General features: G+C 36.0%; 1 protein-coding gene across 1 annotated transcript; it reads left to right on the forward strand.

Moving 5' to 3' along the window:
* The first annotated feature begins 480 nt into the window (after positions 1 to 480).
* LOC147076740 (uncharacterized) lies at positions 481 to 16,135 on the forward strand. The gene is made up of 8 exons (XM_085940439.1): positions 481 to 690; positions 2,647 to 2,757; positions 3,897 to 4,016; positions 6,703 to 6,834; positions 10,968 to 11,096; positions 12,338 to 12,523; positions 13,681 to 13,752; positions 14,753 to 16,135. The coding sequence occupies exons 1-8, from the start codon at positions 541 to 543 to the stop codon at positions 16,094 to 16,096; spliced, it is 2,244 nt and encodes a 747-aa protein (XP_085796565.1). The 5' UTR covers positions 481 to 540; the 3' UTR covers positions 16,097 to 16,135.
* Positions 16,136 to 19,063: the final 2,928 nt, after the last annotated feature.

Below are 19,063 nucleotides of genomic sequence, written 5' to 3' on the forward strand. Positions count from 1 at the left end.
GTTTCCCGATACGTATTCTTACATTTGAAAAACTTTTTAGGATCAAAGTCAAGTGACTTTTTTCAGAGCGTTGGAGCGGAGAATAGAATACCTTATTAATGAAAATGACGATTATTTTAAAACTAACTACTTTTTTAACATTTGTAAGCATATCATAGGTCATACCTACTTATTGAAACTTTTTATCCGGAGCTTGACAAGTATTAGGTCCAGGAGCGGAGCAATTCAAAAAATGGTCCGCTCCAACGTTTTGGTTTTTTTGTCTTCTGGTAAATTCTGCATTCAGTTGATTATATTTTACATGGAACAGACCACAATCTTTTTTTTTGTCGACTCGCCAAAATGTAATCACTTTTTTTAGAATTATTATAGTATTTTACAGCAAATTATAGTACCTACAGAAGACACGAAATAAATTTTATTTATTTAGGGTAAATATTTTTACGCTATTGTATCACTGTCATTAATTACATTTAATACGATGGCAATACTGCCCTAAATAATAACAAATTACTGTGGGTCGTAAAGCCGGTGTTAAAAATGGACATAAAAACGGAACCAGTAGACTATTACGAACAAGAAACTAATGAAGATCATCATTATGACCCAGGGAATAGTGTCCATGACAAAATGCCGCCGGAAACGCGTAATATTAAGCAAGAAAACGAATTTACAAGCCGACAATACGAAGTAGGGTTATGTTTTTTTGACATATTATTACAATTTGACGTTTCACTACGATCACGACAATAATAATAAATTGAACAATGTTTCACAAATCTGAGGTAGTTAGCTTTGAGGCTATGTATTTTCGTCAACATCTATGTAATAATACTTAATTCACACCGTTAAAATGAAAATTTTATACTCTTTGTCGCTGTATATTGCACAGGTGGAGCATATAGACAATGCGAGTCGCCTACAAGCAATGGCGAAGGGTGGAGGTAGACTGTTAAGATCCGACATAAATAGTGTACACTAAACTTTGTCAGTCAAACGTATTTGATTTCATTGAACTAAGACTTGAACTAAGCCACAGGTCTGCAGTTTGCAAATGCATAGTTTATAAACAGCCTGGGGCACGGGCATAAAAGACATCACAAATTTATTCTAATAGTTAAAAAGTTGCCTGCGGCACTACTTTATACCAATGCTATTAATTATTTTAAATATGTGGTTGTGAATTGTAATTTTATGTGATACCTGTATGATGATTGCTATAGGTATCTACTTAAATGATAGCTCCCGTGTATAATTTAGGAAACACTACTTTAGAGCACCACAATGCCCTTAACTTCAGCGATAGGTAAGTGGGCCAGCCAAAGATCCTGGCCTGTGGGCCCGCTTCAGGATGTGGGGCCCATGATAGAATCCATTTATCAATAAACGATGATGAATTTGGATTGACTACAATTGAAAAGGAAAAAATTAATAAAATTATCATACGATAATTCATTGAAACAAAACCCTAGTTCAATTTTGATTGAATCGAAGTGAAGAATAATATACTACTTTGTCAAGAAAAGCGATGCAAGCTGTAAGTAAAGCAGGTACCTACTGCTACCATTCGTAACATCATATTTATGCGAAACGGGATTCCTGCATTAGCTGCAATGAAATCCAAATATCGACCCCGTTTAGATGAAAAAGAGCACTTTGTGCTAATAAACAAGCACATCCATCGCATGAAAAACAAATTAATATAATAAAAGTAGTAAAATCTTGTTTATTTTTGTAATTAAGTTTTTTTTTCATTGTTGTATTAAGTAGTACATTTTTGGCTATTTAAAAAGGTTTTATTTAATGAAATAAAGGGTGGGGAGGCGCCAAGATTAGATTTTTTTAAAAAGGGAGGCGTAGTAACATAAAGTTTGGAAACCACTGGACTACACTGTGTATATTATATAGTGTTTGTTAGTTTTTTAACCCAATGCTTACGGGCCCTTTTAATTAATTTTGTAATTAACGTGTTAATTTGCATTTGAAAAGCAATTAGCAAAAACACAATTTTGTGCGGCCCGTAAGCATTGGGTTAAAATTCAATTAAACCCTACTTAACCAAACTATAATAGTTTAAGTATGCTATGGGCGATCCGTCAAAAATTTATACACTTTTTCAGTCATACTTATTTGTTTTCGTTGAATTAAGAATACATATTGAGGTCTTAGTGTCAAACAACACACTATCTATAAAAGTGCAACTTTACAGGAGAGCCAAAAATCGTTATTTTAGATTCTTGTAACTCAACTAGGGAAATGTTTATTTAAAACCTAATGTCAATATTTCATAATTTATTGTGTATTGTACATTTATCTTGCTTATGATGATGTTAAAATTTATAGGGATAGTTTTTAAAAAATATGAAAACAAGGGTAACTTATGTAGTTAGCGTTAAACTTTACTGACGATTTAATAAGAAATTAGAAAAGATTGACATAACGTTGTTTGACTATCATGTAGCCATAAATGTAAAATAACGTTATCTCAAAAACGTTGTCTGACTTTAAGCACTCGATATTATTACAGATGGTGTTAGTTAATTTTTTACCTATACCAAAATATACCTATTCGTTAAAAAATATTCTTCTATTTATAAATTATCTAAAATTATGTATGATTTACGATGTGCTGTTTCTATTTTTTAGGGCAGCTTTGAGACAGTGCACGTAAAAACTGAAGTAGACCCCGAAACGTACGGATACGCTGCACGATTCGACCAATACTCGAGTTTAACTGACAATGCGCCAAATATACAGGTAATTTCATTGACGTATCTAAGTAAAATGTCAGTTAAGATTGAGACGAACAAAGACTTTGGACTGTAGACAGGAGTTTTATTTCTGACCATGTCCAATCCTAATAAGATCATATGGGCCTCCACACAGTGGAGGTTTGTATTACCTAACAGATTTTGTTTTTATGAGAAATGGATGTCAGCCACTTGCTTAACTTATTAGGTCCATACTTTGACTCATACGCGAATTGAAAAACAATGTGTGTACTTGTCAGACCGAGGATTGAACCTGGGACACATGACGCTATAGGCTGACGCTTAGACCACGCGTTCATCGTGGGTACGCATTCCATATTAGGAATTTTGAAGACAGTTTGATGTTTGAATCAAACAATTATATCTATAAGTTGTATTATTAATTAAATAAAACACAAATTGCATCGTCCTGATTCCACTTTTATTAAATATAACTGTACCGGTTTCGTTTACCTCAGAGGGACATTTTCAATGTTACTTTTAATCATAATTTAAGAGTGGCTGGTGACCCCCTATACGTCACACAACCCATGGATTGGGAACCGACGTTTGAAAGTTTGCTCTCCGGAAAACAGTTTCCGAATGCAGAATTAAGTATAATAAATCAAGAATCTTTTACTATAAATTGTTTACTCCGCGTCTTAAGTTAATTGGGAAACGCTGCTCTACAGGATTGTGGACAGAATAAATCAGTTAAAATGATGATACAAAAGGGTAACGCAATATACATAATTTGAAAACACCTTAGCTATATACCAGAATTAATGGGAACTACACCCACGGTGGCTGCGCGGCTTAAGCATTGGCCTATAACGCCGTGAGTCCCAGGTTTGAATCCTGGGTCTGGCAAAAATACGTCATTCTAAGCTTGTCATTCGTTCTGACAACTGCTGTCGGTTTATGCACTGATGTTATATTGGTGTATTTGAAGGTTGCAACACACACTGTCGCACGTCTATAATGTGTGTTTCATTTTCGTAGGACACTCACACATTCTAAACCCTGCTTCAAAATGTAGTGTATTGGGGTATATCCAATCGGAATTCTATTTATTAATCTGTTCTGTGACCTAAGTACTAGAAAAATTCTTTTTTGTACTAAATAGATTTTTCTATTTTCCTACAGGCAGAAACTATACTTCCTGCAGTCTGTGTCAAACCAGAGCCCGTGGACCTCTATGAAACGAACGTATCGGTAAATAATGATGCTCTGGTCCAAGCCTCAGACAGTGCTTGCAACAGTCGGGTTAGTTACCAACAAATCTTTCGGTTTTAAACGGACGCCCCCTCACCCGCATCAGTCCGTTATATCAAGGTTCTACTGTATCTCAACGCAAAAATTGCTATCAAATTAAACATAGTATTGACACTCTTCTCCTTCGATGGCGCTACAGCTCAAGTCGAGCCCTGGCCTCCTCCACTGCCGTCCTCCAGCCGGAACGGTCCTCCGCATGTCTTTTCCAGTTCCTGATTTTTAGCAGCGGGTTGGCATCTTTTGTAATGTTATCACCCCATCGTGTGCGTGGATTTCCCACTGGCTTTTTCCCCCCTGGGTTACCTTCGAGGATCTTCTTCGGTATCCGTGACTCGTGCATGCGCTGGAAATGGCCTGCCTAGTTTAGCCTCTGGAGTTTTATGAAGGTGGAGAGATTTGAATATTGGTATTATTAGTATTGACACTCTACATCGTACAAATTTGGGTTGCATGTAAATCGTACGTAAAACATTTCACCGTGAGCTTTCTTATAGGAAAGAGATGACCGTATACTACACGGTCCCCAATTTTATTAGATTCAACATTAATTCAATTTTCATAGTTGATTTTGGCAAAATTCATGAATACACGAATGAAAACATAACCTAAAAAATAATCCAGTATATCAGCAGCTATCAATATTTGTTCGCTGCAGGCTTCCTGTAAAGTGTAAACCGACAAGAACCGTGTTTTATTTAGACATGAATTTTATGTCAGTACTATACGACCCTAAGAGGTTGGATGGTCTTTATTGCCGGCGCTCCATTGGCACGCAAGTCAGACGATTTACAGTCTTCGGACTTTTTTTTCGCGTGGAGCACCCCAGATCTGCAGACTTCTTAATCCGCGGATCAGGCTCGTTGGATTTCAAACATGTTTGATATTTTACTCTCCGAGTTGCCAGACTTCGTCCGTCGATCACAATGCAAATTCGATTTGACATTAATACGCGATCATTCGGACCGAAAAAAAATCTGTAATTGTTTTAAACATTTTCAATGATTAATTTGTTAATTTACACATTAGAAAATGAGAGATTTATCAATTATTTTTTATTTGTATTTATTAAATTCATAAAATAAAACGTAAAACTTGTGTAGTTTTCACTGCTATATTGTTTTATGCAAGTCTACATATAAATAACACAAAATTATAGGATTATCGGAAGACATTATGTTAATCGCAACTTTTTACAGCTTGACTTTTTTATTCGTTCGTTGATCAGTAGCAGAGCATAGACAAATCGGACGATTTATTATCCTCTGACCTTTGGCTCGCCAATGGAGCGCTGGCATGATATACGGCCATGTATTTCAGATACAACATTTTACGGTGAAGTGTGATACGGCGAACTGCATACGTACAAGTTTCCGGACACGGTTGCTTGTAAGTGCTACGTTCAATCTACGACAGTGGCGAAAGGTGGAGGTAGGCTGTTAAGATCCGCCATGAATAGTGCACATTAAACTTTTTCAGACATACATATTTGATTTCATTGAAATAAGACTACAATTTACAGATAGCGTTGGTTAGATTTTAAAATTCAATTAACCCCTGAGAAACCAAGCCATAATAGAGAATAGTCAAAAAATACATGTCTATCTATAAAATATCTAAAATTTTGCAATTAAGTCATACATAACTTTGAGTATTTTATAGATAGAATAATATTTTTTATTTATTATAGTTTGGTTTATGCAGGACTGAAAAAATGAACCAACAATATGTGTAATATGTATTTTTAATCCAACGAAAACAAATAACTATGAATGAAAAAGTGTGCACAATTTTGTCGTATCGCCCAAATTAGACCAAATCTATTATGGTTTCGTTTAGCAGGGTTTAATTAATTTTTAAAAACTAACTAACACCATCTGCAAATTGTAGTCTTAGTTCAATAAAAACAAATGCATATGACTATCAAAGTTTAGTGTGCACTATTTATAGCGAATCTTAACAGCCTACCTCCACCCTTCGCCACTGATCTACGAGCAGGACGGCTTTATGACTCGAATTCGAGTGCGAGAGATATGACGTGATTATCATGCGCAGAACATTGTTTTCAAGCGGTGACACTTGGATTTAAACATGACGTTTAATATAAACAGGATGTTTTTAACAATTTTCACATTTTACCGGATATTTTGTCGGTTATTTTTCTGAAGTCTGTTATATCAAGGTTCTACTCTGCCCTTCTAAGGAAGAAGGCAGTAACTGACTCACACACTTTCGAGATAAATGATATAATATCTTTTTTTCCAACTTTAGTACTGTGAATTAATAAAAAACAGTGATAATTTTTATTAGTATAATGTTAAAATAGAAACAAAGTAATAATAAACAAGCAGTAACTGCAATAAATAGATGCAATTACTGCCTTTTTGCTAAAAAAATTGTATTAGTTTAGAAGATACCTATCTATTTTGCACTAATGATTCTAACAGTATTTTAGTGATAATACTGATTTTAAAGTGAACAGAATATATACCTTTCAAAATTACCTAATGGATGGCACACATAACTCAATTTCACAAATTTTGTAAGTTACTGCCTTTTTCCTTGGAAACTGAATACTGAACTTGAATACTGTACTTATTTACTTATTATTTTAGGTTTTGTACCTTGATCTACAAATGTATAATTATTAATGCAATATTCTTTAATTCTTCTTTTGTAGGTTAACGCTGAACCGGCTGTTCAAATTAAGAATGAAACAGTCTATCCAAGCGCAAACAGCGGCCGTTATGAAATATCCCCTAATACTAATGAAGAAGTGAACGAGCACTCCGCCATCGGGTGTAATAGTGAAGTGAGTATAGAACGTTACGATCCGGTGACGCCTACGTGGCGTCCTCACATAGGCATATCTTTACTGTGAAAAATAAATATGAAATTTAATATTTGGTTGCAAGACAAGACAGATGGTTGAATGACATGTGCAAGAAGTAAAAGCATGATGGAAAAAAAATATTTCGGGGTTTTTACAGAGATGGCGGACGTAATACCATTCAGTATTTTTTTGTACCTATACCATTTTTTTTATTAGTTACAAGCCCATTTCTAGACGGGTGAATCACGAGACGTAAACAAAAAAGGTAATAAACACTCAATGTTATATTCCAGTGTCGTCACTTCAACTTCGAAATTTAATTGTCGACCCTTTTCAGTGGTAGTCAACCATTTATGAACCTGAATTCTTTTTTTTTTAAATGAACGCGATTTTTAGCTATGAAATTGCATCCTATTTGATAATTTGTCTTTAATGGTTTACTACCCATGAAACATCCACCATGCTTCATCATCCATGATAGAAATCTTAACTTGAAAATGAGAACAGTTATAAATGTGAACTTGTATCGCGTTGTCATTTTCGTTCGCTTTTTTCGGGAGATTATTGCTTGTGTAACTGCATAAATAATAGCTATTATTATTTATATTGCACTTATTTCATTGAAAAAATAATTAATTCAAGTATATTTTAGCTAGGATATATATTTTTTATTAGTTTTATCTCCAAAAAAACTTTTTAAAATGGAGGACCATTCGTTTTTAAACAGAGGAAAACTATGCGGATTGTATGTCAGATATTCCCAGTGACTGAAGATATCGGAGAATTTAGTGTAATTTTCAATCACAATCAAATATTTCCGGGGATTTCCGCAACTAATAAACGTTTAAGAAGAAAGTGTAAAGTGTGTTCCTCACATAAACTTCGAAAAGAAACTATTTACATGTCCAAAGAGTGTAAAGTACCTCTACATCTACATATTGGTAATTGGTTTTCTTCGTATAATTTTAAAAAAAGTGTATTAGTTGTTAGTTCATTTTACATTCATAGTTTTATAAACTATTTCAAATAATTTCAGCTTTAGTGTGATAATAATCATTTCGTGCCTAGCCAGTTATCTAAAGGTATTATCCATAAGATTGAGTGTTGATTCAAATATTTTTGTGGAATGTAGATGTTTGTTTTACAATCCTATTGCTCATAGATTTTGTTATATGAATTTTTTACGCACGCGTCTGCACTGTTATTGGATTGTCTCGATTCCTACAATAATACCAAATTGTAATAAGCGGTGGGAGTGTATATGCGTGCATTTTATTTATTTGAATTTACTCGAAAATATGCACGCCACTGCACTGCCTTTATCGGCTAGGCCATAAAACTCATAAAACCAATAAATCACTAGTAAGTGTTAGTTCGGGAATGAATGTGCATTTATTTTTAAACACTTCACAGTTTGTGTGAAGTCTTTGTTATTTTATTATATTTGATAATCAGAGATATGAGTAGCTAGCGCTACAAATGAATTGATACGTATTCTATAGCGGTGTAAAACATTTTGTATTTGAATATTTTATTATATTTTTTAATTAAAAAATAATATATTGTGATGCTTTATATCAATAGGCTGTTTCCTTTACATTATATTTAACAAATTGAACTAATCTAATAACATATAATAAATAATATACGAAAATTTACAAATTATATACTTTACCTTTATGGAACGCGGGCCAGAGGTTGACAAGTGTTGAATAAATGACACAATTTGATGCATTGATATATTTTAAGTATTTTCTGAAAATTTTATTGAAATATATCAATAGGTTCAAAAGTTATATCATTTTTAACTTCGCGATCGAAATTTGTTGATTTTCATTAAAAAATACCGGATATTGGCGTAGGTTCTTCGCGAAAATTCGCGGACCGTATAGTGTTAAGATTCAACGTAAATAATACACACTAAACTTTGTCATTCACACTTATTTGTTTACATTGAACTAAGAATACAATTTGCAAATTATTATTATTTATTCGACCATGTCCGATCCTAATAAAATCGTATGGGCCTCCACAGGGTGGAGGTTTGTATTAACAAATTTTGTTTTTACGAGAAATGGGTGTCAGCCACTTGCTCATTCTATTAGGTCCATTCTCTGACTCATACAGAGATTGAAAAACAATATGTGTACTCGCCAGACCCACGATTCGAACCTGGGATCCATGATGTTATAGGCCGACGCTTAAGCCGTGCGACCATCGTGGGTGTTTGTAATTTGCAAATGGTACTGGTTAATTTTAAAAATTCAATTAAACTCTGCCTAAACCAAACTATAATAGTTTAAGTATTCTACACGTGATCTGACCAAAATTGTGCACACTTTTTCAGTCATACTTATTTGTTTTCATTAAGCTAAGAATACAATTTACATATCGTCACTCTAGCATTAGTTTGGTTAAGCTCCATTTTTGGCGAAATTGTCTTTTTAATGCAGTTCATTTTCTTGCATCGAAATCATTAAGAAAAATATTATATTTTTTCAAAAAATGTTCAAGAGACCATGGTACAAAACAATCAGTCGGTATTAGTTTGTCCAATGTGCGGACCAATCGTCGTCGAGGATTATTAAACGGTTACCACCCCCTCAACTATGTGATTGGTCAATGGATCGCTTTATCCTTTTTTAATATTAGTGTTGTCTAGCTTTACTGACTACGTCTGTATTATGAAAGATCTTCCAGCATTTAAATGAACTTTGTTTTTAGTCTCCTGAACATTTCACATGTTGTCGCTTTGGACAAACTAATCCTAGAGCGACGATATGGTACTGGTTAGATTTTAAAATTCAATATTAAACCCCACCGCAACCATAAAATGTAAATAATTTGTAGTAATGCACTACGTGAGAGAAGTTTCGCAACCAATTTACCAGGTTGCGTAATTGGTGGATCTTTCCATGATGAATTACCGCAGCATGGATTCTAATTGCGTGGAGTAATCAAACTGATAACTGGTCACGACGCACACAGCGATGTCGCTGGAATGGGATTTTATTTGTGCACAATATATATTTAAGAAAAAAACGTGATTGCTCACGGAACCAAACTGGTATGGAGTGCATTTGGGCGTCTCAATGGTATCCTCAAAAGTAACTTTTCATTGTGTGTTAAGTGTAAAGTGTTCAACCGATACATGCTACCAATGCTCATGCGTGTGAAACATGGACTCTTGAGCTATACCTCAGTTGAGGTACGGTCTAAAAAGATCGTGGCTAGGCGATGCGCGGATTGTGGGTCGCGGGTGCAAATGACGCATGCCAAACGAAATATAATTTGTCATATAAATCCAACATGCGTCCATTTAATGTTCTGTTTATTGTTCTATTAGTAACAATAATAATATATTCATTGACATGTTTTCTTTTCCAAGTAAATTGGTAACGTTTACCTTTACACGATTTAAGAATTAATACCCCCGTCGCCATCACGATACAAATTGACGTGTTCCCAGCTTGACGTTCTCTCTTTGAATGCCAGCGAGTCCGAAATTTCGTCGCGCCTATAGTTGAAAATTATTTGCCGTTTCACTGATGTATCGTCTTAATGTAAAAAAAATCCAAAAATTACGAGTAACACAACTTGGCATGGAAAAGTGCATTTTGGGCATAACGTGTAAATATCGCAAAAGAAACCAATGGTTCAGGAGGCAGACAGGAGTACGTGGTATGATAGAGGTCACCGAGCAGATGAAATTGGCAATGGGCTGGATATGTCGCTCGGCGAGTGGATAAGTGCCGTCATACAGTGATACCCAAAAGGCACTAAACGACCACAGAGACACCCTAAAACCCGCCGGATCAACAAACTAAATGTTACATGCATATAAGTGCCATAGGGATCGAGAAGAGTAGAGGGAGCTAGGGGAGGTCTTCAACCAGGCTGATGATGATTTATGATGATGAAAGAACAACACAAGGAAATTATAATTGACAGTGAGATGAAGACAGGGTCGAACGTCGACTATGGGTGGCCAATGGAGTACTCAGAGGTGTTGGGCTCGACGGCAAATGTGTACTGTTGAAATAAAATGTTTGTATTGCTGGCTTCATTATAATATGTAGTGGTTAAATTTCTTCGGTTTCTTTTTCTTCTAGATCAGCATTCTGCCGGATTTGGAAACGAGGAGTGACAATGACTCCAACGAGACCAACTCACAAGATAATGATATGTACAATCAAGACGAGGAATACGTCGAACAATCCAGCAGTGGATGCGACTCGCAGGTATGTCGTACACGTTTTTTTAAACTTTTGAGAAGTTAGAGAAAGAAAAATGTGATATTTTTTTGTATTTGTGAATGAAATATATTTTAAAATGCTAATATTTTTTCTGTTAGATTCACGATTTTGCGTTTTTCCTCTTATACACAACATTAGTAAAACCATGATATATTTTATCAACGTCATTGGTGTGTATTTTATGTCAATTTGTTTCTAATAAAAACAACTATAGTCATAATAATTAACAAAGTAAAATTATTCGTGTATCAATATCGTTCAAGTATACCCTACTTAAAACCAATTTAAACACTACCCCTGTATATTATCTCTGCGAACCTAACCTCCACAATTTCTGACGCTTGGCACAAACTTTACGTCCGTCGACAGTTCGAAAGATTTTGATGGGGCAGTTTAAACTGATCTGTGATGTGCCCATTAACGTACAGTTATTGCCCGTGTTAGGCTCAACCTGGAGGTCAAACTTGCTGTGAGGGTCGGTGACATGGCATCGTAAAAAAATATGGAGAACGCTAACGTTTACACGAGCATAGTTTTCGTGACAATTAAGACACCTCACCTCGATCCTTCCATTTATTGTTAAGACGTGTCAGATCTTTTTTCGAAATATATGTACACCTTCGTGTCTTGTACGTATGCAGTTGGCCGTATCACACTTAACTGTGAAATGTTGTATCGGAAATATATAGCCGTATATTAAAGACCGTCCAATCTCTTTGGGTCGTATAGTACTGACACATAATTCATGTCTAACTAAAACACGGTTCTTGTCGGTTTACACTTTACAGGAAGCCAGCAGCAAACAAATTTTGAAAATAGCTAATATACTGGATTATTTGTTAGGTTAGGTTAGGTTTTCATTCTTGAATTCATGAATTTTGCCAAAATTAGCTATGAAAATTGAATTAATGTATTGAATCTAATAAAATTGAAGACCGTATGGTATACGGTCATCTCTATCCGATAAGAAAGCTCACGACGAACTGTGCCACGGTGAAATATTTTACGTACAATTTACATATAACTATTTATTTATCTCTAAAACATGCATCTTTTCATGCCATGTTGCACTTCTTGGTAGTTTTTAGATTTTTTTTACTTTAAGCGTCCTTGTTTCACAAGCATCATTTTTTTAAGCCAACAGTATAATGGTGGATATTAAATGTGACAATCTGGACAATTTCCGAAGAAAGTAATGTAAATAATCGTATATGTCGTCATTTCAGTCCGGTACGTCAAAATCCGGAGGGGAGAGGCGAAAATCGAGCCGTCTCAAGGCGGCTAAAATGAAAAAGACTCCAAAGTCCTCAGCGGAGCGTCAGAAAGAGTACCGAGACCGCGTGAAAGCCGTCAAGTGTGCAGCCAAACAGACCGTCAGCCGGCCTTCCACCAGCGGCAAGCAGCCCGGCTTTGTAAGTTGCTCTCGCATTTATAAAGCACAACCTATAATGCTCGCTTAGTGTTCTGAGTCAAGGGTTTCAGTCTGGCAGATATAAATACTGCTTGATAGCAGTGGCGAAGGGTGGAGGTAGGCTGTTAAGATTTTACATAAACAGTGCACACTAAACATTGTCACTCATACTTATTTGTTTTCATTGAACTAAAAATACATTTTGCAGATGTTAAGTTGGTAAACTCCATAAATATTTAGATCGATGGTCATACTTATTACTTACAAACCAAACCATAATCAATAAAAAATATTCTTCTATCTAAAAAATATCTAAAATCATGTATGGTTTAATGCAACGACGTTATTAATGGACAACGCACTCAATACAGTAGCTATTTGCGCATAGCGACATTCGCACATGTATAGGTAGACGTCACGCAATTTCCATTATGCGATATCACGCATCGGGAATTTATAGCAATATCACCTTTATTGTAATGGCATTAGAACAGTGTTTCTAGTATCAATGTTCATTTGAGCGAACCCGTTCGAACCGAACCATTCGGCAGACCTGACAAAAAGCATCGGGAATTTATAGCAATATCACCTTTATTGTAATGTCGTTAGAACAGATTATGCCATTCGGCAGACCCGACAAAAAAGTGAGTGTCATTTTTTTTTCAGATGCTTCGTCCATATTAATGTCATTGGTTTAATGGCATACTTTGTTTGTATAGATAAACGAATATTTTTTCACTGTTATCTACTATGGCTTGGATTTGACATAGTTCAATTGAATTTTAAAAACTAACAAACACTATCTACATATTGTAGTTTTAATTCAATGAAAATAAATACGTTTGACTGACAAAATTTAGTGTGCACTATTTATGTCGTATCTTAACAGCCTACCTCCACCCTTCGCCACTGCTCGATAGTGATTCTAGAATGTTTGTAGAATTATTTTATATTGCAAATTTCATTATTTTGGTACCGTCTTCTATTGAAGGTTGGCTAGCTAATTGCAGTACACTTCCCTATCCTGGGTCAGACACCACCAAAATAGCGACAGTTTGTAATTTCAGTGATCACCATCCTCAGGATATAAAATGAACCTTATTGCCACTGAGTATCCACATTAATCGGTGTTTTCAATGTATTTTATTTTATTTGTAGATTAACATCGGACCAGACATCGTAATCAAGAAAGTAGGGGATGCAAATTCAAATACTGAACAAAATCTTCAAGTAAGCTAATCATCAACAATTTCTTTAACATTTCCTCTCGGTTACTGTGCTGTATGTCTGATCGGTTGATCACAGGTTCGAATCGCGTCGACATGGTTGTGATTATTCAAAGAGCTGCAGATGAGAAATTCACACATGCGTGGATTTACTGCTGACAATACGTACTATCGCAGCCATAACAAGAATATGCACGTGTAAACATGTATTGTCGTGCATGGATCAAAAAAGTTCAGAAGCTTCTGAATTTTCACGCAATAATTGGTACTTGAATGGTGGATGTGCATGCGCAGTAGAACGATAGTGGATAGTGTTCACTGGTTATCAGTAGTTACAATGACAATATTATGTGTCGCTTACGCTTGAAGAATACGATTGTAGAGACAGTCAGCACTTTTGCGTGTAAACAGTTATAGTAAACGATAACATCGCGATAGTTTAAAATACACACTATTGGTGCAAGTAAATCCATGCAAGTGTACAGGCACTATAATGCTTTATAAATGTAATAAACTATTTCTTTTATTCAACGATCAACTTTTACAGCCTAAAGCAAAACAGTCTCAAAAAAATACTTTGGACCCGCTCCACCGTAAGGTCGTGCTTCAACTGATCTGGGGCCCGAGCAATCAACAATCGACCCATGCTCAAGCCGGCTTCGAACTAAGGAATTATAATAAATTTTTAATACAGCAACATCCGAAAGGTCCCGGGAAGTACGCAAGGCGAAACGCAATTAAATATTCCTTTTTTCAGATCTTCATTTACCAAAAACGACGGATGAATGATTTTTCACTATGTCAAAGTAGCTTTATTCCATGTACCCACCACAAGCAGTTATCACCTCGGTTACTCTAGGAAGCTTGAATCCGTGCCATGGTAATTAATCTATTGTGCAACAGGGTAAATTGGTTACATAGCCGTAAAAGTGTCGGATATTATATGGATTTGATTTTGTTGTGACTGACTTTTTATACTCAAATAAATACATTTCTTTTTACAGGCTATCGGAATGCAGATAAAGAACTCTACAGATTCAAAGACGGCCGATGAATCGGTTAACGACAGCACCACGCAGCCCGAACTGAGCGACAAACAGGCGGCGCAGATCAACCAACGCGCCCGCAGCCTTATAATGCAGCAGTATTCCAAAATAGCCGACCCGCCGAGCGTCGAAACTACGTCAAACAGCGAAAACGAAGTCACGATCGAAGTGCCAGTCAAGAAAGAGAAAAAAGTGTACTATTACGCGAAACGCTTCAAGTGTGATATGTGCTCGCACGAATGTAGGCACTTAAGTCATTTGATCACGCATAAAATGATACACAGTGGAGAAAAACCGTATAAATGTGATATGTGCCGTTTTGAATGTCGGCAAGTGAGTGATTTAAAAAAGCATAAAGCTATACACGGTGAAGAGAAACCTTTCAAATGTGAACAATGCCCTTATGCGAGTACACAAGCGGCATATCTACGTAGACATAAATTAAAGCATACTACAGAAAAGCCTTTCAAATGTGACATATGCCCTGTTGAATGCAAGCAATTGAGCGACCTGAAAAACCATAAAATGATTCACAGTGATGAGAAGCCTTTTAAATGTGACATATGCCCTTTTGAATGTCGTAAGTTGATATACTTAAAAAATCATAAAATGACACATACAGATGAAAAACCTTTCAAATGTGACATGTGCCCTTTTGAAAGCCGGCAATTGAATATTTTAAAATCGCACCAGAAAATACATAGCGCAGAGACCCCGTTCAAATGTGATAAGTGTCCATTTGAATGTAAAAGAGCGACACATTTAAAGAACCATAAAATGATACACACAGGCGAAAAGCCATTTAAATGTCACATATGTCCTTTTGAATGTCGGCAGTCGGGTAATTTAAAAAGGCACAAAGCTACGCACACGATTGAAACGTTAGAAGTCACGTTCTGTCCAAACGACAACATAGACTCCTCGTCTTCGTCTGCCTCCATAATGCTGTCTACAGTCAAAGTGGAAGCAAACGCTGATCCAAAAACAACAGTGAAGGTTGAAAAAGTCGATGGTAACCTAACGTCAAGTGTCGAGCCGATTAATACATCTCCGATGTTTTTGTCTTCGATAAAAGTTGAAAGAACTGATGAAGAACCTAACCTGACGGCACTGCGTGAACTAGTAAATACCTCTCCGATGCTATTCCCCTCGATAAAGGTGGAGAGAAATGACGACGAGGCAATAGACGAAGAAATGACGGACACGGCGTATAGTGTGCCTGTGATTGAACCGATGGAGGTGTCTCCAATGTTATTACCATCAGTCAAGGTTAAAATTGAACCTAGTGATCCAGACTTTTGAACAATCATTTATATTGACTCTCGAGAGAGATAATACACTTTATGAGGTTGACATTGTAACGATAAATCATTTAAAATATAATATAGTAATATAGATAATTGTATTGTAAGATTTGTATAGGTACCAATGGCGATGGGTGGAAGTAGGCCGTGTAGGTCCGACAAAAATAGTGCACACTTTGTCAGTCATACTTGATTGTTTTTATTTAACTAAGGAATATTGAATATCACCATCATCAGCCTGAATCTATTCATTGCTGGATGAAGGCCTCTCCGAGCTGATTACACTTCTCTCAGTCATGTGCGTTGCGTTGCCACGTACTTAACCACAGAATTTAACCATTTCATCGATCCACCGGCTTCTAGGTCTATCTTGCGGACGTTTTTTACCTCTTGAGTAGTGTATATCGTCACTGTTCTGGCAGAAGACACTAATCCGAAAAAATGACATCGAGTTAGTACCAAAATGTTCCTTATTTCAAACTTTACCGTCTGGAAACCTTCTTAATAAATAAACAGTCTTTATTTTAAAGTCATCCTTTTTACGATTACTTAATAAACTCACATGATAGACCATTATTTCAAACATTTTAACAACTTCAAAGTCCAATTACTCAAAAACTAGTATTCTCCAGTTAGTGTGTTCTGCCAGAACAGAGACGATATATGCTTCATAACTTTGCACTCCGGCTCTAGGATGTTATATATTCTAAAAATATTTTTTTAAATATTTACCCACCGTGGCCGCGCGGCTTAAGCGTTGGACTATAACGCCGTGGGTCCCAGGTTCGAATCCTGGGTCTGGCAAGTACACATATTGTTTTTCAATTTGTGTGTGTCAGGATATGGACCTAATAGGTTGAGCAAGTGGCTGACATCCATTGCTCTTAAAAAATAAAATCTGTCAATACAAACCTCTACTCTGTGGAGGCCCATATGGTCCTATTAGGATCAGACATGGTCGAAAGAAATTTACTTATTAATACAAGTAAATAAACAGGCGTATCAGTATAGTGAAAAGTTCAAAGTTATAAAACGTATACTCTACCACTAGATGACTAGATTTATCCAGCGATTGTCCCTTCTTCGAGCTGTGTCCAGCTCATTTCCATTTGAGGTTTTTAGCAAACTCTATTACATCGCAAACCCTTGTCTGTTTTCTTGTCCAATCATTCCGCTTTTTGTCCCTTCGTGTTATGCCCGGCATGCACCTCTATTACTCGTAATTTTCTGGATCTCTCTTTTACTTAAGGTCCATGTTTCACACGCATATGTGATTACGGGAAGCACACACTGGTTGAACCGAGTATACGAAATATTGGTACAGTTCGGTTATGAGGAATACAGCGGAAAACACATTTTGAAAATACCCGATATACTGGATTTTTTGTTAGGTTAACCTAACCAAACCTAAACTAACCCAAACTAACAAATTATCCAGTATATCGGGTATTTTCAAAATGTGTTTTCCGCTGTATTCCTCATAACCGAACTGTACCGAAATATTTTGCGTAGAGAAATGTATGGTTTGGGATACCAGTGTGGTCGATACTCGCCGTATGTCACCTGAATAAATCAGTTCAATCGTCAGGTTCAGCAGCTCTTTTGGCTGCGTAACAAAGCCAAAAAATACGACTGTCGCTTGGAGACTGTCTGCTTTGAAGACGGTGGCTCAGATCGGTCGTCGCTTGACTAATAAAACAGGCGAGTGCTGTTCAATTGAATACATGAGACAGCGAATACGCATTAAAATCCAAAGAGGTAATGCAGTCGCTGTTTTAGGTGGTTACATGTAAATTCTACGTAATACATTTCACCATGGCACAGTCCGCCATGAGCTTTCTTATCGGAAAGAGATGACCGTATACTATATGGTCTCCAATTTTATTAGATTCAATATGAACATTAATTCAATTTTCATAGGCGATTTTGGTGAAATTCATGAATAATTCAAGAATGAAAACCTAACCTAACAAATAATCCAGTGTATCGGCTATTTTCACAATTTGTTTGCTGCTGGCTTCCTGTAAAGTGTAAACCGACAAGAACTGTGTTTTAGTTAGACATGAATTTTGTGTCAGTACTATACGACCCAAAGAGGTTGGACGGTCTTTAATATATTTCCGATACAACATTTCACGGTGAAGGGTGATACGGCGAACTGCATACGTACAAGTTTCCGGACACGGTTTTAGGTACTCTTCAGGTAACCGGGGACTGCTGGAGAAAGTATTTTATATACTTTTGGAAAATTCAATTAAACCCTGCCCAAACCAAACCATATACATAGATTTAAAATATTCTTCTATTTATAAAATATCTAATATTAGGTATAATTGAATTTTAAGAGCGTACATAAGTGAAACGGCAAATAATTTTCAACTGTATGTAGAAAGAAATTACGGTAGCGTTGTCATTCGGAGAGCGATAGTCGAGGCGTCTGCACGTCGATTCGTTTTGTCAAGGCGTCGGATGAAAATATTCTTAAATCGTGTAAAGATTACTAAAAAAACGTTACGTATGTACTTAAAAAAGAAAACATGTCAATAAATATACTATTATTGTTACGAATATAATAATAAACATAACATAAAAAGGACGTATGTTGAACTTTTATGACAAATTATATTTCGTTCGGCTTCCGTCATTTGCACCTGCGACTCGCATTCCGCGCATCGCCTAGTCACGATCTTTTTAGACCATGCCTCAGCTGAGGTATAGCCTTAACAACTCACCATATATATATTATATATTTTGTATGTTTGCTTGTTCAATGAAAACAAATAAGTATGACTGACAAAGTGTGCACTATTTTTGTCAGATCTCCACAGCCTAACTCCACTCTTCGACACTGATATATATTATATTATTATCTACTGTCGTCATGTCGACTTGATGGAAAAATCATGTAGCTAAATCATCACCCGCCGGGATTTATGCATTACAGCTTTATTACCTGCCATCGGTA

Source organism: Rhyacophila brunnea, unplaced genomic scaffold, assembly GCF_057557595.1.
Source record: "Rhyacophila brunnea isolate RB1 unplaced genomic scaffold, BYU_Rbru_1.0 scaffold_13, whole genome shotgun sequence".
NCBI classification, from domain to species: domain Eukaryota; kingdom Metazoa; phylum Arthropoda; class Insecta; order Trichoptera; family Rhyacophilidae; genus Rhyacophila; species Rhyacophila brunnea.